General features: G+C 42.0%; 2 protein-coding genes and 1 long non-coding RNA gene across 4 annotated transcripts in view; 2 read left to right on the top strand and 1 right to left on the bottom strand.

The window, feature by feature from the left end:
• Positions 1-9,561, top strand: part of dars1 (aspartyl-tRNA synthetase 1) — a 90,403-nt gene extending 80,842 nt beyond the window's left edge. Inside the window, exons 13-18 of the mRNA XM_048598662.1 lie at positions 177-323; positions 1,636-1,678; positions 7,796-7,876; positions 7,974-8,085; positions 8,831-8,902; positions 9,000-9,561. Of these exons, the coding sequence (XP_048454619.1) occupies positions 177-323; positions 1,636-1,678; positions 7,796-7,876; positions 7,974-8,085; positions 8,831-8,902; positions 9,000-9,091 (547 nt within the window). The 3' untranslated portion in view covers positions 9,092-9,561. The remainder of the gene's footprint in view (positions 1-176; positions 324-1,635; positions 1,679-7,795; positions 7,877-7,973; positions 8,086-8,830; positions 8,903-8,999) is intronic.
• LOC125483461 overlaps positions 1-17,188 on the bottom strand; it is a 60,512-nt gene extending 43,324 nt beyond the window's left edge. The window contains exons 1-2 of one of the 2 annotated variants that reach the window (XR_007262431.1): positions 17,127-17,188; positions 4,752-4,832 (exon numbers count right to left, since the gene is read on the bottom strand). This is a non-coding gene — a long non-coding RNA (uncharacterized LOC125483461). Of the gene's footprint in view, positions 1-4,751; positions 4,833-16,985 lie in introns of both variants that reach the window. The other variant, XR_007262432.1, reaches the window with a different exon arrangement.
• Positions 17,189-17,304: 116 nt separating this feature from the next.
• Positions 17,305-24,112, top strand: part of LOC109921189 (DNA replication licensing factor MCM6-like) — a 29,634-nt gene continuing 22,826 nt past the window's right edge. The window contains exons 1-3 of the mRNA XM_020521231.2: positions 17,305-17,497; positions 23,294-23,440; positions 23,790-23,900. Coding sequence (XP_020376820.1) covers positions 17,400-17,497; positions 23,294-23,440; positions 23,790-23,900 — 356 coding nt within the window. The 5' untranslated portion in view covers positions 17,305-17,399. The remainder of the gene's footprint in view (positions 17,498-23,293; positions 23,441-23,789; positions 23,901-24,112) is intronic.

Genomic DNA, 24,112 nt, shown 5'->3' with positions numbered 1-24,112 from the left:
AAACACACTCTATTTGTACTAAATAGTGATTCTTGTAAAGTACAGAAACCCAGTCCATGCTTTTTGACCGTGGGTCAAGACACTACAGGAATAGCGCGGCTTGATTTCTAGCGTGTGACGCCAGTGAGGTGTAACAACAATCATCTAAATATTAATTCATTGCATTGTTGTTATAGGTATCAGACTGAGATTCAAACAATATGTAAACAATATCCGTGCGAACCTTTTAAGTTCTTGGAACCAACCTTGAGGTTGGAATTTCCTGAAGCTGTGGCCATGCTGAAGGAAGCTGGTGTGGAGATGGGTGATGAAGAGGATTTGAGGTATTGATCAAAAACTCTTTCTTACATTTAAGTTGTTCATAGTAAAAACGTAACATGCTATCTAATATTAATGGCACTATAGACTGTGTTGTGGAGTCATACTGCATGGAAACTGACCCTTCAGTCCAACTCATCCATGCCAACCAAGTTTCCCAAACAAAACTAGTCCCACTTGCCTGCGTTTGGTCCATATTCCTCAACTTTTTCTATTCATATACTTATCCAAATATTTTTAAATGTAACTGTATCTGCATCTACCACTTCTGGCTGAAACATCTTAATCTCAGAAAATAAAAGTTTTTTTTTGCATATTAGTGGGCAATCTTTAGCCTGATCTTCAGTTTTTTTTCAACATTTTTTAAAATTCATTTGCTGGATGAGGGCATTGCTGGCTAGGCCAGCATTTATTGCCCATCCCTAATTGCCCAGAGGGCAGATTAAGAGTCAACCACATTGCTGTGGGTCTGGAGTCACATGTAGGCCAGACCAGGTAAGGATAGTGGCTTCCTTCCCTAAAGGACATTGGTGAACAAGATGGGTTTTTTCCTGACAATCAGCAGTGGTTTCATGATCATTAGAACTCTTAATTCCATATTTTGTTTTAATTCAGATTCCACCATCTGCCATAGTGGGATTCAAACCTGGGTCCCCGGAACGTTACCTGGCATCTCTGGATTAACAGTCCAGCGATAATACCACTAGGCCATTGCCCCCCTGATGGCAATGGCAACAAACTACCAAGTTAATTAATCAGTTCATAAATAAACTAATTGCACCTATGAATAAATTATTAGGAGAACAAGATGTTAGTGATATTATCACGAGTTAAATTTTTTAGTTTTATTCCAAAAGTAATGCAGTCTTAAAGGCAACTGATATTTGAAATAGTACAAGATGATATATATATGAGCAGTCCCCAGGTTGTGAATGGGTTCTGTTCTGAATCAATTCGATTTGTACACAAATCAGAACACTGTGCAAGACAACATAAAATAGTTGTTCACAAGTAGGAGGAAATGTTTGTATAGAGTCAGATCATAGAAGCAGATCCTTTGGTCCAACCAGTCCATGCTGAACATAATCCCAAAATAAACTAGTCCCACCTGCCTGCTCCTGGCCCATGTCCCTCCAAACCTTTCCTATTCATGTACTTATCGAAATGTCTTTTAAATGTTGTAACTGTATCCACATCCACTACTTCCTCAGGAAGTATGTCAGCTCTTAAGTTAATACTAATAAACCCTGAGTGGGATTGGATTCATAAGTACATGCATTTGTAAATTGAATATTCATAGATTATTTTACTTTTCAGCACTCCAAATGAAAAGCTGTTGGGTCGCCTGGTGAAGGAAAAGGTAACAGATATGATCATTTTATTCTTTAAGAAGAGAACTACAATATATTCAAATAATGTTAAATATTCTGCTAATCCGTGTATTTTAATCTGATTTGATGAACCCAGTTAGCAGTGATGCAAAAAATAATTGTAGTATGAAGGTTGTCCTTGATTCATTCAATACATATTTTTGCTATTTGATTTTGTTGTTAATGTTACGATATACTTTTTTGTGGATATACCTACGAGAGAAGGAGCAATACTTGACCTCCTGGTGGGAAATAAGGCAGGACAAGTGACTGAGGGAGCACTTTGGGGCAACTGATCATAATTCTACTAGTTTTAAAATAGTTATGGAAAAGGAAGAACTGATCAATAAGTTAAAGTCTTAAATTGGAGTAAGGCCTATTTTGACGGTATTAGACAGGAACTTTCAAAAGCTGAATGAGGTAAGCTATTCGCAGGTCAAGGGACGGTTGAGAAGTGTGAGGCCTTATGAGACAAGAATGAGATGAGAGTTCAGAGACAGTACATTCCTGTTAGTGTGAAGCGCAAGTCTGGTAAATGTAGGGAATGCTGGATGACTAGAGAAATTGAGGCTCTGGTTGAGGAAAAAGAGGAGGCGTATATCAGGTATAGACAGCTGGGATTGAGTGAATCCCTAAAAGAGTATACTTAAGAGAGAAATCAGGAGGGCAAAAAGGGGACATGAGATAGTTTTGGCAAATAGAGTTAAGAAGAAACCACAGAGATTCTATAAATTCATTACGGGCAAAGAGAAACTAAAGAGACAATAGGGCCCCAAGACCAACGTGGCTGTTTATGTGCAGAACCACAGGAGATAGGTGAGATACTTAATGAATATTTTGCATCAGTATTTACTGTGGAAGGAGGATATGGAAGCTAAGGAATTTGGGGAAATAAATATTGATGTCTTGAAAAGAATTCATATTACAGAAGAGGAGATGCTGGAGGTCTTAAAATGCTTAAAGGACTTGATCAGGTGATTCCTAGAACTTTGGGGGAAGTTAGGGAAGAGATTGCTGGGCCCCTTGCTGAAATATTTGTAACATCGATAACGACGGGTGAGGTGCTTGAGGTCTGGAGGTTGGCTAATATGCCATCATTTAAGAAAGGCTGTAAGGAAATGCCGGGGAACAGTAGACCAGTGAGCCTTAAGTTAGTGGTGGGTAAGTTGTTGGAGGGGATTCTGAGGGATAGTATTTATATGCATTTGGAAAGGAAAGAACTGATTAGGGATCGTCACCATGGCTTTGTGGGTGGAAATGATGTCTCAGTAACTTGATTTGAGTTTTTTGAAGAGGTGACCAAGAAGATTGATGAAGACAGAGTGGTAGGCATAGTCTATATGGACTTCAGTAAAGCGTTCGACAAGGTTCCACCTGGTGGACCGATTTAGTAAGGTTAGATCAAACGAGATCCAGGGAGAGCTAGCCAATTGGATACAAAATTAGCTTGAAGATAGAAGACAGAGGGTGGTGGTGGAGGTTTGTTTTTCAGTCTGGAGGCCAGTGACCAGTGGTGTGCCACAAGGTCCACTGCTTGTTGTAATTTATACAAATGATTTGGATGTGAATGTAGGAGGTATAGTTAGTAAGTTTGCAGATGACACCAAATAGTTGGTGTAGAGGACAGTAAAGTGGGTTATCATAGAATCCCCACGGTGTGGAAGTAGGCCATTTGGCCACTAAGTCTTCCCTGACCCCCTGAAGATGGCCCCACCCTTACTCTCTCCCTATAACCCGGCATTCCCTGTGGCTAACCCACCTGGTCTACACATCCCTGGACACTATGGACATTTTAGCATGGCCAATCTGCCTAACTTGCACATCTTTGGACTGTGGGAGGAAACCCATGCAGACACGGGGAGAACATGCAAACTCAACTCCGACAGTTGCCCAAGGGTCAAATTGAGCTCGGGTCCCTGGCACCGTGAAGCAGCATGCCCAACCACTGAGCCACCATACCACCCCCAAGAGTACAATGGGACCATGATCAGATGGGCCAATGGGCTGAGGAGTAGCAGATGGGAGTTTAATTTAGATAAAGGAGAGGTGTTGCATTTTTGTAACGCAAACCAGAGCAGCAGTTATACAGCTAATGTAGGGCTCAGAAGCGTATTGCCAGACAGAGAGATCTAGGGGTGCAGGTACATAGTTCCTTAAAGTGGAGTTGCAGATAGATAGCGTGGTGAAGAAGGCATTTGGCATGCTTGTCTTCATTGGTCATTGCACTGAGTGTAGGAATTGAGGTGTCATGTTGCAGCTGTACAGGACATTGGTGAGGCCACTTTTGGAATACTGCTTACAATTTTGGTTGCCGTTCTATAGGAAGGATGCTGTTAAACTTGAGAGGGTGCAGAAAACATTTACAAGGAAGTTGCTGGGATTGGAAGGTTTGAACTATAGGGAGAGGCTGAATAGGCTGGGGCTTTCTTCCCCTGGAGCGTTGCATACCGAGGGTGACCTTATAGACGCTTACAAAATCATGACAGGCATGGATAGGGTAAATAGCCAAGGTCTTTTTCCCAGGGTATGGGAGTCCAAAACTAGATGGCATAGGTTTAAGGTGAGAGGGGAAAGATTCTTAAAAAAAAAAGGACCTGAGGGGTAACTTTTTCACACAAGTGGTGGAGGCTGGTACAATTACAATTATTTAAAAGGAATCTGGGTGGGTATATCAGTAGGAAGGGTTCATAGGGATATGGGCCAAATGCTGGAAAATGGGACTAGGTCAGATTAAGATGTCTGGGCAGCACAGATGAGTTTGGACCAAAGAGTTTGTTTCCATGCTATATGAGACTCTGGTTCTATACTGAGCCAACGATTGCTCTGCTCCTCGTCTCCCACGCCGGGTGGGTCTTTGACTCCGTTCTTCATTCCCTCCAGGTAAGGTACTTTGAGAATTTAAAAGTAGAGGGAAGAAAATCTACAGCAAGAGGGGGAAAAGAGAGGAAAAGGAGCTGGAGAGCAGAGAAGCTCTGGTTGGAGCGTCTTACTCTGCCCCGCCATCTTAACCGGAAGCATATAGTGACTTCAGACATTAATCGTTTTCAAGAAAGACAGACTTACCTTTAGATCACTTTTCAATACCACAGAACTCCCAAAGCACGTAAAGGCAATGTCAGGAGCTCATTTCCACACTGCAGGCTCCTGTGAATAGCAATGCAATAGTGATCAAATGTTAATTGAGGCACACGTATGCCAGGACATCAGAAATAACTCCACTGGTCCTGTCCAAAAAAGTGCCATGGAACCTTTCAAATCTACCTTAGGAAGCAGACATGGGTTCAATTTAAGGTATTCACTGAAAAGCAACTCTATGTTGCGTTGTGTGTGATACAAAAGTATGTGCATCCTACCACAAAACTGTTTACAGAAATTGGGCAAACTTACCATACTTTGCCTTAGTAGAATTTTATATGAATCATTATGAAATAGAAATATCATAACTTAAGGCAGAATGGAGCCAATGTTTACCAGAAAACTCTTATTAGCTATGGGTATCTGGTGATTTGTGGGAAAAAACCAAAGTGTTGGAGAAACTTAGCAGATCATGCAGTATCATTAGAGAGAGAAACAAGGTTAACATTGAATCCAGTATGACACCTCATGAGAACTCTTTTTTTTCTCCCATACTAAGGTGTTGGAATAGAGTGAGAGAATCGGAGAAGGTGAAGGGTGGAAGACTGGTATCAGTACCTGAATTTTTAGAGCTTGCATCCTTTGACACCTGAAAGGAAGAGAAAAAGTTTCTAGTCGCTGTCGAATGAGGCAAAAAGTGAAATGGAAATGAGTACAGGGACAGCTTTGAGATAGCGTAAGGCAGCATTAATGCAGAGAGGTCAGGAGTGTGCATGTGGTGACACATATTGCAATATAGACCTCAGGATGCAACAGGAGCAGCTGTCTGTGGAGCACGATGTCTTGTAGATACAGTTAATTTTGTGTGGATTCAAAACAAAGACGGAACTTTTTTTCTCCAGGGCATTGACTATGAGGAAAGGTTAAAAAGACTAGGATTGTTTTCACTGGAAAGACGGCAGCTGAGAGGAGACCTGATAGACGTCTACAAAATTATGAAAGGCATAGATAGGGTGGATAGTCAGAGGCTTTTACCCAGGGTTGAAGTTTCAATTACAAGGGGGCACAGGTTCAAGGTCAGAGGGGGAAAGTTTAATGGGGGTGTGTGAGGGAAGTTTTTCACGCAGAAAGTGGTAGCAGCCTGGAATGCATTACCAGAAGAGGTGGTGGAAGCAGACACATTGAAGACATTTAAGAGGCACCCAGATGGGTACATGAATAGGGCGGGAATAGAGGGATATGGATTGAAAAATGGCAGGTTTGTTTATCAATTAATGAGGGCATGATGGTCGGCACAGGCTTGGAGGGCCAAAGGGCCTGTTCCTGTGTTGTACTTTTTCATTTGGTCAAAATATTGCAGATGCTGGAAATTGGAAATAAAACATAGTGCTAGAGAAATTTGGCAGGTCTGTGAACATCCGTAGACCAAGAAAGTCATTTTTCAAATCCAGTATGACTCTTCTTAGGAGCACAACACATTTATGGGCTCTGATTTTGCTCTGCAACTAGCATTTCTTATAAATCTATGCAGAAGTGTTAAATCAGTAATTAACTTTACATGACTTTGTGCCCCAGATACACTGCAGATGTTAGTAGTGATTTTTACTTTTACTTTTACATTTTTACTTTTGAACCAAGAATAATTTTGTTAATGAAAATTGGCTGGCTCTATGTAAGTTTTAGGGCTCTGTTTATGTATTTATTTAAAATTTTAGGATATAGAATATTTTAAAAAGTTGTTTAGCTCTTGAGCTATATTTAACACTAATTAATTACAAATTATGGTGTAGAAGGGGGTTGTTCAGCCCCTTATATCTACACTGGCTGTCTGAATGAACAATATCACAATGCTTTTTTTCTTACCTTTTCCCCATAACCCTGAATATTCTTTCTGTTTAAATAATTATCTGATGCTGCGTTGAATACATCAATTGAACCTGTCAGCAGCGCACTACATTCTATGTGAAAAAAGTGTTTTTCTCATCACATTTGCTTCTTTTCCAGTTATGAATTCTTTGAGAGGATACAGCTTATTTTTATCTACTCTGTCTAGCCTGATCATGATCTGAAAACTTACATCAAAATCTCCCTTCAGCCTTCCCTCTAAGGAGAACTGTCCCAACTTCTCCAATCTCATCCTCATAACTATTTCATTCCTGCAACCATTCACGTAAACCTCTTCTGCACTCTATCCAATGCATTCGCATCCTTTCTGAAGTATGACAGCTAGAACTGGACATTGCATTCCAGCTGAGGTCTAATTTGTGTCTTGTGCAAGTTCAGCACAACCACCTTGCTCCTGTATTCTATGCTGCTATTAATTAGGCCTGGAATGCTGTAATCTTTATAGCTGCTCATTCTATACTTGTGTCTGTGCTTCTGTACAATCTATTTTCTATTGTATCTCCATGTTCTTCCCACTAGAATGCATCACTTCTCCACACTGAATGTCATCTGCCTGCTCCATCAACTTGTTAATATCCTTTGTAGTTTTACACTGCCCCTCCCCCCCACAATTTACATCTACAAACTTGGAAACTGTTCCCTGCACGCCAAGGTCTAAATCAATAAAATACATCAGGAAAAGAAAAATCCTAAAAGTCATTCCTGGGGAACCCTTCCACAAACCATCTGCCAGCCCAAAAAATGGCCCATTACTTTGTTTCCTATCACTCAACTAATCTTGTATCCATGTTGCTACTGTGCCGTTTATTCAATGAGCTATAACCTTTCTCAAGTCAGTTGTCTGGCACAGTAACAAATGCCTTTTGGAAGTCCAGGTACACCACATCAACAGCAAAACCCTCATGAACCCTTTCTGTTACCTCTTCAAAAAATTCCATCAAGTTCACGAAACACCATTTTCCCTGAAGAAATCCTTGCTGACTCTTCGTGAAATTGCAACATTTTTCTGTATGACTTCAATTCTATACCAAATAATTATTTCAAAAACAACTGCTTGTGCACACAAATATCTAAGTTGATATTGTAGGTAAGATCTAATCAACTTTCCTGTTTCTTTTTTGTCACAGTACGATACAGACTTCTATATCCTTGACAAATATCCGCTTGCTGTGAGACCTTTCTATACAATGCCAGATCCACATGATCCTGTGAGTAAAACTTGTAGTTTGAAATTAAGTAATTAAACATAATTCAAACAAATACAATTATTTTAATATTGTACTGACATGTTTTAAAACAATACAGAAATATTCCAACTCATATGACATGTTTATGAGAGGAGAGGAGATTTTGTCTGGTGCCCAGAGAATTCACGATCCTCAACTTTTAACTGATCGAGCACTCCAACTCGGGATAGGTAATGTATACATCTTATTTTAGATTTAAACATCTTCAAAATTTCAGATTTTGGTATTATCTGGATCAAAAATGTAAACAGATGCAATGACTTCGAAATTGGATTGTGTTGATGAGATCACTACTAATTCCTTCAATCCAGCCTATTTATTTTAGAATAGTGGCTAACTGTATGCATCAGTTGTGGCCAGATACAGCTGCCCAGACATGTAAGTTGCGAGGGAAACAAAATCCGCTATCTTAGGCTGCAACTGATGTTCCCAAGAACTGAAAATAAAGGAATCTAGTTGGCCCAAGATATGGGTATTGCTTTCATTCCTGTACAGATTTGACCATAGAATTCCTACAGTATGGAAACAGGCCCTTCGGCCCAAGTCCACAATGACCTTCAGAGCATCCATCCCCCTATAACCCACCTAATCTATGCATCCCTGAATACTGTGGGCAATTTAGCACGGTGAATCCACCTAGCCTGCACATCTTTGGACTGTGGGAGGAAACCAGAGCACCCGGGGAAACCCGTGCAGACACGGGGAGAATGTGCAAACTCCACACAGGCAGTTGCCCGAGGGTGGAATCGAACCCAGGACCCTGCTGCTGTGAGGCAGCAGTGCTAACCACTGAGCCACTAAGCTGCCTCATCTTTAAAACATTTAAGTAAAATGACAACAGTAATCTCTTCTGTTATGTATTTGAGAAATAACTCTGATTCATACAGTCAAACTTTTTTCTATATATTTATACAGATGTGGAAAAGATAAAATCGTATATTGACTCCTTCCGCTTTGGTGCTCCTCCACATGCAGGTGGTGGCATAGGTAATGTTTTGTTTCTGCTCCTGGCAAGTAATACAAGTTGCAAGTAGATTTAAATATGTAATTGTGTTCATCCTTTTCTCATTCTCTCAACATTTAGGTTTGGAACGGGTCACCATGCTGTACCTGGGTTTGCACAACATACGTCAAACATCGATGTTCCCTCGTGACCCCAAGCGGCTAACTCCTTGAATGTGTCCAAAGTCTAGAAAAATTTGATCTATCATTACAATCTGGTGTATGTTTTTGCAAAAAAATGATCAGTAATAAATATGACAGTGCCAAAACTACAGCTCTTCCACTGCACTGATTGCTAAATTCACATTTGATAAGATTTTTAAAAATTTCAAACTGCTTAAATTAGACTTTTGAGCATTGAAAATATGTAAAAATAATAGCATCATGACCATTTCTAATGTAACAATTTGCAACATTTTTCAAGAACATAGGGAATTTACTGCAGTGCATAGAGAACTGTGTACTTGGATGCTTGTGGGAACTGTAAGATGGTTCGCATTAATATCCTTAACTTAAAGTGGTAGATCAATGAAAGAAAATTACAACGTACAAGCGGTGAAGTGATAACTTAGTGGTAGCAATTTTCAATTTTAAATTAATTCTAGACTCACCAAATTCTAATAAATGGATTAATTACTTAAAAATGAGTGATTTTCTTTTAGTCTTGTGTATTATTTTACTAATTAGCATTGATACATTTCCAGCATTAATGAACAAATGTCAATGATTGTAGCCCCACCCCCTACTAATCTTGCTATAGATTCTGTTATAGAACAGTTTACCTACTGCAGCTGAATATTTACTTGGATAGGGGTGGGTTCAACCTTTTAGCCTGCTGTTTTACTTGTCCTACTGAATTATCCTGACAGAAATTTTGGATCTGCACTTGATATTCTCTTGAGTTCAACATCACTGGTCATCCTGCTCCCAAGACATTGTGGTCCCTGATATAACCTATAGTAATATGATGCAAGACTAGAACAGTAAAATCCTGAGGTACTAATAGCATGACAAAATTAATTGTAAAACAGGCAATTTTACATTAAATGTGTGAACAGGTTAATATTTTCATACATTTTTTGAATTTTTGATTCTTGAAATCAAAAATAAATTAGAAACCTAGAAAACAGGAGTAGGAGTTAGCCCTTTGAGCCTGCTCCACCATTCAATATGATCATAGCTGATCATCCAACTCAGTACCTTGATTCTTTAGCCTGAATAACTATACCTAACATCTTAAAAACATTCGATGTTTTGGCCTCAACAGCTCCGTGGTAGAGAATTTCACTGGCTTACCACTCTGTCTGGGTGAAAAGAATTCTCCTCATTTGAATCCCAAATGGCCTACCCTGTATCCTAACAGATATAGACCCAACGGTCTGAATATTTGCACTGCTTGTCAACGCATTTGAAGATCCACCCAACAATCGTAACCAATCCAACACACGTGCAAATATCTTGAGAGGTGTTAGAACATAATACACCAAACTTTTTATTAACTGGCACCTATGAGACCAGACAGATGCTGATTGCTCAAATATTCCAGATAATCAAGAGGTTTAAAATCAATGTAAAAACACACACTAAGTAATAGAAACTTCATGTAGTTCTATGGACCAGTAAGAATATGACAACATTATCTTTTTATACTAATATAAAACAAAGAACTGTGGATGCTGGAGACCTGAAACAAAAAACAAATTGCTGGAGAAACTCAGCAGGTCTGGCAGCATCTGGGAAGCAAGTAGGGTAAGCATTTAAAGTCTGATAACTCCAGTTGTGATGAAGAAGAAACAGGCTAAAACTTTGTTTTAATGTTTAAGTTTTTTTTCCCCCCCAAACGGTCTTCTGCATCTATATCACTAAGTTTGTTTTCTTTTTCTTTTGTGTAACAAACATATTTTGTTGTTAAGAACAGTTGCCAACTTGTGAATATGTTTCAGTGAATAACCACCATGTTAACCAATTGCAAAAATTAAATACAGCAAACATTTTGTTAACCAGCACAAATAGGACCAGGAGTGTGTCGGTTAAACACATATTCCTCTTGATCAAGAGATCCACATAATCAACATAAAAACTCAAAGAAATAGAAATTTAATGTAGATGGTATACCTCTCACGATTGTACTTTTATTGAAGTGATTTATGATGTAAAACTGCAACTTTGCCTTAAATAAAACTTAGCAATGGAGAGCCTTTTCATTTGCACCTTCAACTGACAACTCGGACAGCGCAGTAGATCACGGTATTTGAGGAGAAATGATTCAAAATTGAATCAACTGTTGATAATTCGTGTGGCTATTTGATTGAACAAGTATATTTACACTGGGTTAAATAAACTAAAAAACAATAATAATTGGATAGAATAATACAGTAAATTTAGCAGTATTTGAGCTATATATTTTTTGTCAACCAGAAACAATTGATTTTCGGAGAGTCAAGGAGGTAGTGGAGGCTGGCACAATTATAACATTTACAAGGCAATTGGATGTGTATGTGAATAGGAAGGGTTTAAGAGAGATATGGGCCAAATCGGACTAGATTAATTTAGGATATCTGGTCAGCCTGTACAAATTGGATTGAAGGGTCTGCTTCCTTGCTGTACATCTCTATACTCGTAATCTCATCACTCCTCCTAGTTGAGAAACTAGAACATTTATAAAAAAGGTGTGACTCGGTAGTTACAGAATCAGAATCACAGAATTTGCATAATGCAGAAATGGGCCATTTGGCCCAACAAGCCAACACCGAGTGGGTGTTGGTTTGGGTGGGATGCTCTTCAATCTCCCCACCCTTTCCCTGCAACCCTACATTTCCTAAGGCCAATGCAGCTAACATATACATCCCTGAACGCTATGGGCAATTTCGCATGGCCAATCCACCTAACCTGCACATCTTTTGGACTGTGGGAGGAAACTGCAGCACTTGCCAGAAACCCCCACAGACATAGGGAGAACGTACAAACTCCACACAAACAGTTGCCCGAGGGTAAAAATGAACCCAGGTTCCTGGTGCTAACCCCTGAGCCTCCTTGCTGTCTGTCCATTGATGACAAAATATTCAAAAAAAATGTAAGTGCTAATAATAGGTTTGAAATGGGACAGCAATTTAAGAATGCACATCAATAGACCCACGCCATGTCAGATTTCAGACTTCAAGTCATCTGGTGGTAAATCAGTCAACCAATTGCACCCTTTGAAGAGGGTCAGAAATCACACAACACCAGGTTATAGTCCAAAGGGTTTATTTGAAAACACAAGCTTTCAGAGCATTGCCCCTTCCTCAGGTGAAGCACGCAAACACAATTTATAAGTAAAAGATCAAAGGGTCACAACTGTTGAGAATGTATTCCACAAACCTAAGATGCTGTTAAATCTTTAAATAAGGTCAGAAAGCACACGACGCCAGGTTATAGTCTAAAAGGTTTATTTGAAAACACAAGCTTTCAGAGCCTCAGGCCGCCTTCATGTGATAGTGAGAGAGGTGCCATCAGACACAGAATTTATATGTGAAAGAGATTTCTGACCTTGTCCAACCCAGTTCAACACCAGCACCTCCACATCTTTTGAACAGTAAATGGCACAACTAGTTTCTCTGGCATCGTCAATTAGCTTAAATGGAACAGGTACACTTTGTAAAATGTAGTCTTTAATTAAAAGCGCTTTGAGCTTCTCATCTTGCACTCCTATTCCTGCTCCCTCATTTCATGTGCCATGTGATGTAATTTTTTTAAAACACGTTGGATGACTTCTGCACCAGCAGGACTGCAGCTTGAACTGCCAATCTAGTACGTCCCTGTTTCATTCGAGTTACTATGCACATTTCACTTTGTAATTTCTATTTTCGCATAATTTCATATCAAACTCACATGACCCAACTGGTACCGATCCACCTGTCTGCTGCCCATTCAGATCTCTGATCTGACTGAAAACAACAAACACTGGAGATCACAGTTGATCAGACAACATCCAGGGAGAGACAGCAAGCTAACGTTTTGAGTCTAGATGACTCTTCATCAGACCTAAGTGAAGTGTGGAGGGGACAGCATTTACGCTATAGTTGGGGTGGGTATGTGGTAGTGGGGGGTGTGGCGCGCTGTTGGGGAAAAAAAGATATTGCTAGTTCAAATTAAGAGATCAGATTGTGAATGGCAGAACAATGGTGTATCTAACTGCTAGACTTGAAAGAGAAGACTGTCCCACTTGGGCAAGGGGAGGGGAGAGAGGACATGGTGACAGCGAATGTACCAAGTTTGAGCTGTGATTCACTGGAATACTGCAGCATGCTGAGGACAGACAAGTGGGCATGTGAGCAGAACACTGTTGAAATGATCATCTATGGGAAGGTCAGGGTCATGCTTGCACACAGACTGGAGGTGTTCTGCAAAACGGTCACCCAGTCTGCAAATGGTTTCTCCAGTGCAGAGTAGGCCACGTGGTGCTGCGAATACAATAAACAAGATTGGAGGAGGTGGAGGTGAAATGCTGCTTCACCGAGAAAGACTGGTTTAAGCAGTTGGAGAGTAAGCAGGGAGTAGATGAAGGGGCAGGTATTGCACCTTCCACAGTTACATGGGAAAGGGTCATGGTGTTGGTCGTTGTGGAATGGACAATGGTGTTCAGAAGGAATGTTGCCTGTGAAATACAGACGGCGGGGGGGGGGGGGGGGGGGGGGGGGGGGGAATGGTGGGGGGGGGGGGAGTGAGGGGAAGATGTATTTGGTGGTGGCATTTTGCTAGAGTTGTCTGAAATGGCAAAGAATGATTCTTTGAATGCAAAGGCTGTTGGGATGAAAAGTGAGGACAAAGGGAAACCTGATCACGTTGTTGTGAGTGATGGGAAGGGGCAAGGGCGGAAGCACAGATGATAGGTCGGATTGGGTTGAGGGCCCTGTCAACCACAGTTATGGAAGCAGTAAGCCATGTCAGCAGCACTGTTTTGGAATGTGGCACCATCCTAACAGATGTGATGTAGGTGAAGGAACTGGAAGAATGGAATGGAGTCCTTGCAGAATATGGGGTGTGAAGAGCTATAGTGAACGTAGCTATGGGAGTCAGTGGCTTTGTAATGGATGGCAGTGGTCAGTTTATTCCCCGATTTGGAGACGGAGGTCAAGGAAAGGAAAGGAAGTGTTGGAAATGGACAACGTGAAACTTATAGAGGGGTTGAAATTGGAAGCAAAATGAACAAATTTTTCAACATTCTGGCAGGAGCAAGAAGCAGCACCAAAGCAGTTGTCGATGTACCGAGAAAAGAGTTGTTGGAACGGACCAGTGTAGGACTGGAACTTGTTCCACATACCCCATAAAGAGGCAGGTATAACTGGGATCCATGTGGGTGCCCATAGCCACTCCTTTTGACTTGGCAAAAGCGAAAGGAGAAATTGTTCAGTGAGAGAACAAGTTCAGCCAGGTGGAGGAGAGTGGTGGTGGATGCTCAAGCCTCTGGTCGAGGAGGAAGCTGACAGCTCGCAGACCATCCTGGTGGGGGAATGGAAGTATAGAAGGATTGGACATTCATGGTGAACAGGAGGCAGTTAGGGCCAGGGAACTGGAAATTATCAATATGGTGGAGGGCATCAGAGGAATCGCAGATATGGATGGACAGGGTCTAGACATGTGGAGAGAGGGTGGAGTCAAGGTAGGAGGAAGCGAGCTTGGTGGGGCAGGAATAGGCTGATATGATGGGCCTACCGGGGCAGTCTGGTTTGTGGATTTTAAGAAGGAGGTAGAAGCGGGCTGACCAGGGTTGGGAGACTACAAGGTTGGAGGCAGTGGGGAGGGGGGATCTCCGGAAAATATGAGGTCAGTGACAGTTCTGGCAACAATGGCTTTATGTTCAGATGTGGGGTCATGGTCCAAGGGAGCGGTAGGAAGAAGTGTCCAAGTGTTGGCGTTAAGCCTCTACAAGGTAAAGATCAGTGCACCAGACTACAACAGCACCATCTTTGTCGGTGGGTTTGACAACAAAGCTAGGGTTGGACTTGAGAGAGCGAAGTCCAGCAATATCGAGGAGCGGGGACAGGTTAGAGTGGGTGAGAGGAGCAGAGAAATTGAGACGGCCGATGTCACATCAGTAGTTTTCATTGAAGAGACTGAGGGCAGGTAAGAGGCCAAGGAGTGGTGACCACTTTGCAGAACACCTCCAGTGTGTGCTCGGAGACAATAAGGACTGCAGATGCTGGAAGCTAGTCAATAAATGTGGAGCTGGAAAAGCACACCAGGTCAGACAACATCTGAGGAGCAGGAAAGTCCACATTTCAGGCTGAAACCCTTCATCAGGACTGCAGAGGGGGAGGGGAGCCCAGAAATCAATAGGGGGAGGGGGAGGGGGTGGGGAGAGGGTAGGTGAGATGCAGATAGGTGGATTCAGGGAGGTGGTTATTGTAGTTGGTCAGTGGGAAGGGTGCAGCAGATAGGCGAGTAGTGAGGCCAAACGTAAACTGGAGGAACAACACCTCATATTTCACCTTGGGAGCTTACAGCCCAATGACCTCAATATTGAGTTTACCAGCTCTGATGAAGAGACATCTAGACTTCAAACTTTAGCTTGCTGTCTCTCCATCGACCCTCTCTGACCCGCTGTGATCTCCAGCATCTGCAGTAATTTGCTCCTACAGATCCCTGATCCTCTGGCTTGCACTTCCTTAACTGACCTTCATATTTCACAATCCCTTCCTTCTCACCATCCCTCTCTCATTAGCAAGGATTAGGGAGAAGGAAGCAGTAAGTGAAGAGTAGTAGAGAAAAAAAACAAACACATTTCTGAACTTAGAGCATTAAATCAAATAGCTTCATTTACAAATTTAAGAGTATTTAAAAGTCTTGATTTTTTTGATAAATTCCATAGGACCTGTTCTAACTGTAGGTTTTAGTTGTCGCAACGTGATAAGGTGATTCATTTAACATTGTTTCTTTTAAATTTGCACTTGTCAGGAGTGCAACTTATAAAATTGAGCCAAGTACTACGGAAGTGGTCAGCAGAAACGACTGGATTTATGCTGGCACCTGTAAGTAAGGAGGAAAATCTGGAAAGGAGGCACAGTAACAAGGCGAAACAGTGGCAGCTCTTTAAATGCAGCCTGCACCTCCCAGTCGCGAACCATTTCAACTCCCCCTCCCATTCCTCAGACGACATGTCCATCCTGGGCCTCCTGCAGTGCCACAACGATGCCACCCGAAGGTTGCAGGAACAGCAACTCATATTCCGCTTGGGAACCCTACAGCCCAATGGTATCAATGTGGACTTCACAAGCTTCAAAATCTCTCCTCCCCCTACCGCATCCCAAAACCAGCCCAGCTCGTCCCCGCCTCCCTAACCTGTTCTTCCTCCCACCTATTCCCTCCTCCCACCTCAAGCCACACCCCCATTTCCCACCTACTAACCTCATCCCGCCCCCTTGACCTGTCCATCCTCCCTGGACTGACCTATCCCCTCCCTAACTCCCCACCTACACTCACCTTTACTGGCTCCATCCCCGCCTCTTCGACCTGTCTGTTTCCTCTCCACCTATCTTCTCCTCTATCCATCTTCTATCCGCCTCCCCGTCTCTCCCTATTTATTCCATAACCCCCTTCCCCTCCCCCATTTCTGATGAAGGGTCTAGGCCCGAAACGTCAGCCTTCCTGCTCCTATGATGCTGCTTGGCCTGCTGTGTTCATCCAGCTCTACACCTTGTTATCTCAGATTCTCCAGCATCTGCAGTTCCTACTATCTCTAACACCTCAATTGAAGTGGCTTCACCTCCAAGCGTACATGCTCCCTACAAAAGGTCAGAAAGCACACGACATCAGGTTATAGTCCGAGATAGTAAGAACTGCCGATGCTGTTGTCAGAGATAACACAGTGTGGAACTGGAGGAGCACAGCAGACCAGGCAGCATCAGAGGAGCAGGGAAATTTTTCTAAAGAAGGGTCCCGACCCGAAACGTCAACTTTCCAGCTCCTCTGATGCTGCCTGGCCTGCTGTGCTCCTCCAGTTCCACACTGTGTTATACCAGGTTTATAGTCCAACAGGTTTATCTGAAAATACAAGCTTTCGGAGCCTCAATCCTTCTTCAGGTGTTACCTGATTTCTGACCTTGTCCACCCCAGTCCAACACCGGCACCTCCACATCACTCCATAAGACATTTAGAAATAAAATCAACGTTGATATGATACAAAAGGAGCTTCTTTCTGCACTAAGAGCCACTGAAAGTTTTCAGATACCGTGGGAAATGCGGCAGCCATCTTCATTGATGCAAACACTGAGCCTTGGCCGGGCCGAAGATCTATTGCCCCGCCTCCTGGGGGGCTGGCGACGCCGGTGCCCGAAGGCCACGTGATCAGAGAAAAGGCTGGCTGATTGGCCGTTCCCTGGCGGGTAAAGTTGTGCACGTGACTTGGAGTGGCGCGAAAACGAGGATTGTGCGCCTGAGGAATCGGTTGGTTGCTGTCGTGTTTGATTCTTTATTAATCTCACCGACATTGTTTTCCTCCGAGATGGATCTGGCGGAGACCGCGGTAGGAGCCGCCGGGCAGCCGGTGAAGGATGAGCTGGCGGAGAAATGTCAAAAACTATTCCAGGATTTCCTAGAGGAGTAAGTGGAGTTAGCGGTAACTTTTGAGTGTCAGTACATGGGGTGGGGAGGAGCTAAGGTCCGATTCCGGGGCCCTCGTACCAGGAGGGGAGATTGAGGAGATCAATCCCGGACACTCTTGTGTCACTGGCTGCAGAGTGTCTTCAGTCCGTGCATGTCGCGTTAGGCCTATGGTGTGTTTGCGCTCTTAACTCTGAGCCACACTCACTCCGCGACGTGATTTTCCTCATAGCTCGGTCCGTGGTAAGCGGCTACTGCTGCTGCTGGTACAGCCCGGGGCACAGAGCCGCAGCGGCTCAGTAATCGCAAACTGCATGCTTCGGCTGCCCTGCTGCACCAGGATCCCCGTCAACAGCACCGAATTATACTGCCGATTGCGCGTTCTTTGTACTGCCCGCCCCCCAACAGAAAGCCCGAAACAACTTTTGCCGCCTCGTTGGTTTTTATTGAAGTTTCAGAAATCTCCTGGATCTTTTAAGCTGAGCTGCCAGCGGCACCTGTAGAGGGCGCATAAAGCGCGCATGTGTGAGCAGTCAAGCGATGGACAGCCGCTGTCAGTCTCGCCTGCGCCGTAAGGTGTGCTGTATCATTTCTGAACAGATTGATTAGAAAATACCAAAGATAGTACTAGCCAAAAGTTCTGTGTGATGTAGGGCTCCCTGTTGCCGTCCGTCTGTCTTCTGCCATTCAGATTGCCCAGGAGGCTATGCCTGAGGGTGCTGTAGCAGCTGTATACATCACCCCCTTCCCCGTGCACCACCTTGACCAAATTCCAGACATGTAGCAGCTACTTCTGGACACTGGGCATGGCCCTCTGCAAAGGATTCTTCCTAAGGAAGTCCATTGCTCCATAGGCACCCTGGGACAGCATAGCTCCACATTAGTTATCCCTACCCTGTGCTTCCTCCTTATCATCAACCAGTAGAAAATAGAGTACGCTCCCACTTGTGTCAGATGTGCATCACCAGGTGATGAAATAAACCTAGAGAATTCTGGAATAAAGCAAAGAGCTATGGATGCCAGCAATCTGAAATAAAAACAGAAGTTGCTGGAGAAACTCGACAGGTCTGGCAGCATCTATGGAGAGAGCAAGTGTTGACCCATCAAATCCAGAATGACTCTTAAGAAGTGAAAGATACACAAAAGTGCAAAAAAGTCTTTCTGAAGAGGTGTCATACTGGACCCAGAACATCTGTTTCTCCCTTGACACATGCAGTTAGTCCTGCTCAGTTGCTCCAGCATTGCTTTTTTTCCCCCTGATTTCCAATATGTGCAGTATTTTGCTTTTATACACAGTATTATGTCTCGGCACGTGCAGATCCTTGCTACGGACTCATGGTTACAGACAGCAAATGCATAGGGACCATTTTTGAGTAATGAATAATCACTCCATTTAAATTTTGTTGTAATAGTCCTGAAGTTAGCTATCTTGGGACCCATTTTTGGCACATTCATACAATTTCTGGTTTGTTCTGATCATTAGATCCCTGTTACTAGATGACAATATAATTTTCATTAAGCATTGACCTGTTGGTCCCCTTGGTCTTCAAGTTGAGATTGCAAAACATCATTAGAATGCATGTGGACAAACATATATCTCCAGACTCTTTAGCACCAAAGCTCCAGTCTCCCAAATCAAACTGCAAATTACTACCTCTTCCCCCTTGGCTCATATTTGAAAATTCAGCTCAATTATTCATTGTTCTTAATACCTAAATGGATTTTATTTGGGATCTTGTTTCATAGGTTTTAAGATTATTCCTAGGCTACATTTTAGCATTGTTCAGTGGCCAGAATGTGTAAATTCACATTGCTATCAGGATTTAAACACACCTTTTTTGTAAGGTGTATGTATAACAAGGAAGAGAGAAGCCAAAGTGAACATTGGCCTTTTAGAGATTGAAGCTCCTGTGATGAAGATTGAGAGGTTGTTGAAGGAAAAAAAGTCCTTCCATCATCAAGCAAGTTGGATGAGACAAAAATTGTGGTACACATTTCATCAAAATCTGCAAAATGCTATGATATTTCCCCACTGAAGATGTCCCTCGCAAAAGGATTAGTCTCGTTACCAAATCTTTCAGCCAGAACAAAAGTTGCCTTTGTACTTACCATGCTTGCCAGTTGCCACAGGTATAAGTATGAGATTTTATTTTTCTTCTTTATTCATTCACGGGACGAGGGCGTTGCTGGCTAGGCAGCATTTGTTGCCTGTCCTTAACTACCCAGAGGGCAGTTAAGAGTCAACTACATTGCTGTGGGTCTGGAGTCACACATAGGCCAGACCAGGTAAGGCAAAATATCAGTGTTGTTCCTCTTGTTTATGTTTGGCCTCATTCTGACAGTGGAGACAGCCAAGGGCAGTCATGTTGCCAGGGGAGTGGGAGTGGGAATTAAAATAGCTGGCAACCAGTGGCCTGCTGCTGGTGACTGATCCTTTGGCTCTCAACTGAATTGCATAGAGTCCACCAGAAGTTTATCATTGCAACATTGACAAAGATTGACCTGTCAGCTGTAAAACTTCCCTAACACCTGACTGACTCCCACTTCAAGGAGAAGCTGTTGCGTGGGCCAAAGCACTAAGAGGATGAGATCTTTCATGCTGAGAAAGAGAAATATCAATTAACTGAACAGCAGAAGATCAATCAGAAGGCAATTAATAACCAACTGCTGCCATCGTTTTTAAAAAAAACTGCACAGCTGTGTGGTTACCTCCACTCTGTATTCTCTCTGTCTGAGGGAGTTTACCCACTCAAATTGATCTTTTGAGTTTGTAATAAAGGGACACTTTTGAGACTGGGATTTCAACATTTTAAAAAGAGAGCATGAGGAAATGGCAGAATTGAAGAATGACTTTACATCACTCGTCAAGATAAAAGACATTGTTTAATTTTGGAATGCCATTAATCAGTGGCAAAAAGAGAAGAATAAATACATATAATAACAATCATTTAGAGAAAAAGTACAAGCTAGGGAGACTAATTAGATTAAAAACCAATAGAGGGATATCTAATGAAAGAACTAGCTACAGGTCCAACCTGACTTTCTGGTTGCCAGCTATTTTAATTCCCATTCCCATTCCCACTCGCACTCCCCTGGCAACATGACTTTCCTTGGCCTTCTCCTTTGTCAGAATGAGGCCAAACTTAAACAGGAGGAACAACACCTGATATTTTACCTTGAGGCCTTACAGCTGAATGGCCTCAATATTGACTTCACCAGTTTCAAAATTCATCCACCCACAGCCTTATCCCACGTCCAGCTCCTTCCCTTCCCCCAAAATTTACTTCTGGGCTCCCCTCCCCCTTCCCAGTCTTGACAAAGAGTTTCGACCCGAAACATTGACTTTCCTGCCTTTTGGATGCTGTCTGGCCTGCTGTGCTTTTCTAGCTTCACATCTGTTGACTCGCTTCCAGCATCTGCAGTCCTTACCATTTCTAAGTCACATGTAATAACTTTATTCAAAAAAAAAAGACAAAAAATACAAGGAACTAGGCCCGTTAGCTTCACATGTATTGACTGTGAAAGGCTTTGGAATGCCCTGATGTGATGAAAGGCATTGTTCTTTGGTGTCTCTTGGAGTGTAATGGGACATGTTCTCACTGATAATGGTCAGTGTTTTGCTTCCACTGGCGGCTGTTTATCTCTGAGTTAGAAAATGTAGATCTATTATAAAGGAAATAAGAGCAGAGCGGTTAGAAATGAATGAAATAATCAAGCAAAGTCAGGATGGTTTCATGAAGGGGAAATTTGTACACGCAGTAGAAGACAGGGTTGGGATAAAGAGGCATATTCATTATGGCAACCTGTAACTCATGGAATGCCATAGGGATCGGTCTTAATTATTAACAGTGTTGATGACTGGATGAGGGGAGTGAATGTATTATAGCCGCTTCTGCAAATGTCACAAAATCGGTGAAGGTGAAGTCTGCAGTGAGATAGGTTAAGTGAGTGAACAAAATCTAACAGACTGGTTAGAGTAATAAGGCAGGTAAATGGTATGTTGGGCTTCATTTCAAATATAAAAATTATTGAAAAAATTTATATTTTTCAATGGAATACAAAAATAGGGAACAAACCCAGAAAATGTTGGAAAAACTCAGCATGCCTGACAGCATCTGTAGAGAGAGAAACAGTTAACATTTCAAGTCTGATACAACTGTTTAGAATTTTGGACATGATATTGTACTGAGCAGTTCTGAAGTCATACCAGACTTAAAATGTTAATTGTTGCTCTGTTCGCAGATGCTACCAGTCTTGAACTTCTCCAGCACTTCCTTTTGTTTCAGATTTCTACATTCATAGTATATTCCTTTTACAAAATTTGGAAGTCTGCTAAAACTATGCAAGGTCCTAGATTGACTACATCCAAAATACCTTGAACGTTTTTGGTCCCCTTAACTAAGGAAACATGTAATGGCATTGGAGGCAGTCCAGAGATGTTCATGAAGTTGATACTAGATATGAAAGGATTTTCTTACAAGGAACGGTTGAGTAATTTGTGTTTGTGCTTGTGCTCATAGGAGTTAGAAGAATGAGAGGCATCTGAAAAGTATAAGATTCCTAGGGAGCTTGACAGGGTAGATGTTGAGAAGTTGTTTCTCTGGGGGAGAGTGGTTTGCCATGTCTCACTGGTGGAACAGAACCAACAGACTGAATGGCCTACTTCTTCTCCTGTGTCTTATAATCTAATGAGTTGTGTACCCTGTTCAGATTATTCTAAGCAACGATATTAATAGTAAATTCTTAATCTCCTCTAAAGTAAATGTAGTGCAGACTCAAAGCACATCAGTGCAGAGGGATCTGGGTGTCTTCGTGCATGAATCGCAGAAATGGTTATGCAGGTGCAGCATATAATAAGAATGACAAATGGAATCCTGACATTTATTGCAAAAGGACAGGGTAGTAAAAGTAAAGTGGTGTTGCAATTATAATAAGGTGTTGGTGGGAACCAGTATCTGGAATATTGTGTCCAGTTTTGGTCTCCTTACCTGAGGGAGGATGTGGTGGTACCAGAGGCTGTTCACATGGTTGATTCCAGGCATTAAAAGGCTACCATACAAGGAGCAGTTGAATAGCTTGGGTTTGTACTCACTGGCGTTCATAAGAACGAAGCGGGGATCTGAGGTGTATAAAACGCTAAAGGACAGATTTTCTCCCTTGTTGGGACAGTCTCAAACAAGACAGCATAGATATAGAATAAGAGGAGGTAGGTTCAAAACTGAGATAAGGAGAAACTACTTCTCTTGGAGGGTTGTGAATCTGTGCAACTCACTGCCAGAGTGCGGTGGAGGCAGAATCAATTAACGGAATCAAGAAAAAATAGATAACGTTTCTGATGAAAAGCAGGATAAAGGGCTGTGGGAAGCAGACAGGAAAGTGGAGTTGAGACCAGGATGAGATCAGCCACGATCATGTTAAATGGCAGAGTGAGCTCAAAGGGCTGAATTGTCTATTCCTGTTTCGAGTGTTCTTAGCTACCTGTGCACCGGGCTGCACTAGATGGGTGCACTAGATTGTTTGATGGAGGTTTTATACCAGTTGTCACTTGATCATGTTGGATTAGTTGAAACTTACTTGAGCAGTTGGTCCATCACAAAGTTACATTATCAAATATTCTCTCAAATATATTCGAAACCTATTGTGATTTAATTTGAATTAGTCATGCCTGTAATGATAATGCAAGCGGCATTTAAAACTTCAGACACTGCTATAACTGAAATATCATTCCTGTCTTTAGTAGACCAGAATGCTAAATATTCTCGTTTGGATTTTGTAATAAACCCTTTTCTTTAACAGATTCCAGAACAGTGATGGTGAAGTTAAATATTTGCATGATGCTGAAGAGCTAATCCGTCCTGAAAGGAACACTCTTGCTGTAAGCTTTGTGGATCTGGAGCAGTATAACCAGCAACTGGCAACCACTATTCAAGAGGAATTTTACAGGTGAAATAAATGCTGCTAATCTACAATGAAGCTTGAAATAAATGCTTATGGCTACAAGATACTGCATTGTGTGTCTATAGACAAATTAAATAGTGGGAATTTTGGATTAAAACAGCATTTACAAGCTTAAAACTTCAAGAGGAAACAAGTTGCAATACTTATCGAGAAAGCATCAGTTGGTCTAACTGGTTGTACTCCAAGGAAGAAGTGTTCCTTTTTAATTAGTCATGCAGAAGATGCATTTTAAAACTCTCGAAATTCTCAAACTGTTGAAGCAAACATATGTCAAATACTAAGAATAGCAATTAATGATCTGATCTGCTACAACTTCTTATTCAATCTTTTTCAGGGTGTACCCACATCTCTGCCGTGCTGTTCGGAATTTTGCCAGAGACCATGGGAATATTCCACCAAACAAGGAGTTTTATGTTGCAATTCAGGATTTACCAGCCAGGCACAAGTAAGCAAGAAATTGATGCTTTTATTTTCTTCAAATCATCCATTAAATGAAATTCAAATTGAGTGAAGAATGAGTTCAAGATTCTTTTAAGGTGGCTGTTGTAGGTCAAAAGAGTAATATCACCTTAATCCAGCTCAGCAAACTTTTTAAATCTATAAATTAAGTTCAGTTCCATTCAGTTCTCCATGAGTTTTCTTCTCTGTTCAGTTTAC

This window comes from Rhincodon typus, chromosome 7 (assembly GCF_021869965.1).
Source record: "Rhincodon typus isolate 14 chromosome 7, sRhiTyp1.1, whole genome shotgun sequence".
Lineage (NCBI taxonomy): Eukaryota > Metazoa > Chordata > Chondrichthyes > Orectolobiformes > Rhincodontidae > Rhincodon > Rhincodon typus.
The sequence above is the reverse complement of the archived record's forward strand: the minus strand, read 5'-3'. Positions and strand labels throughout refer to the sequence as shown.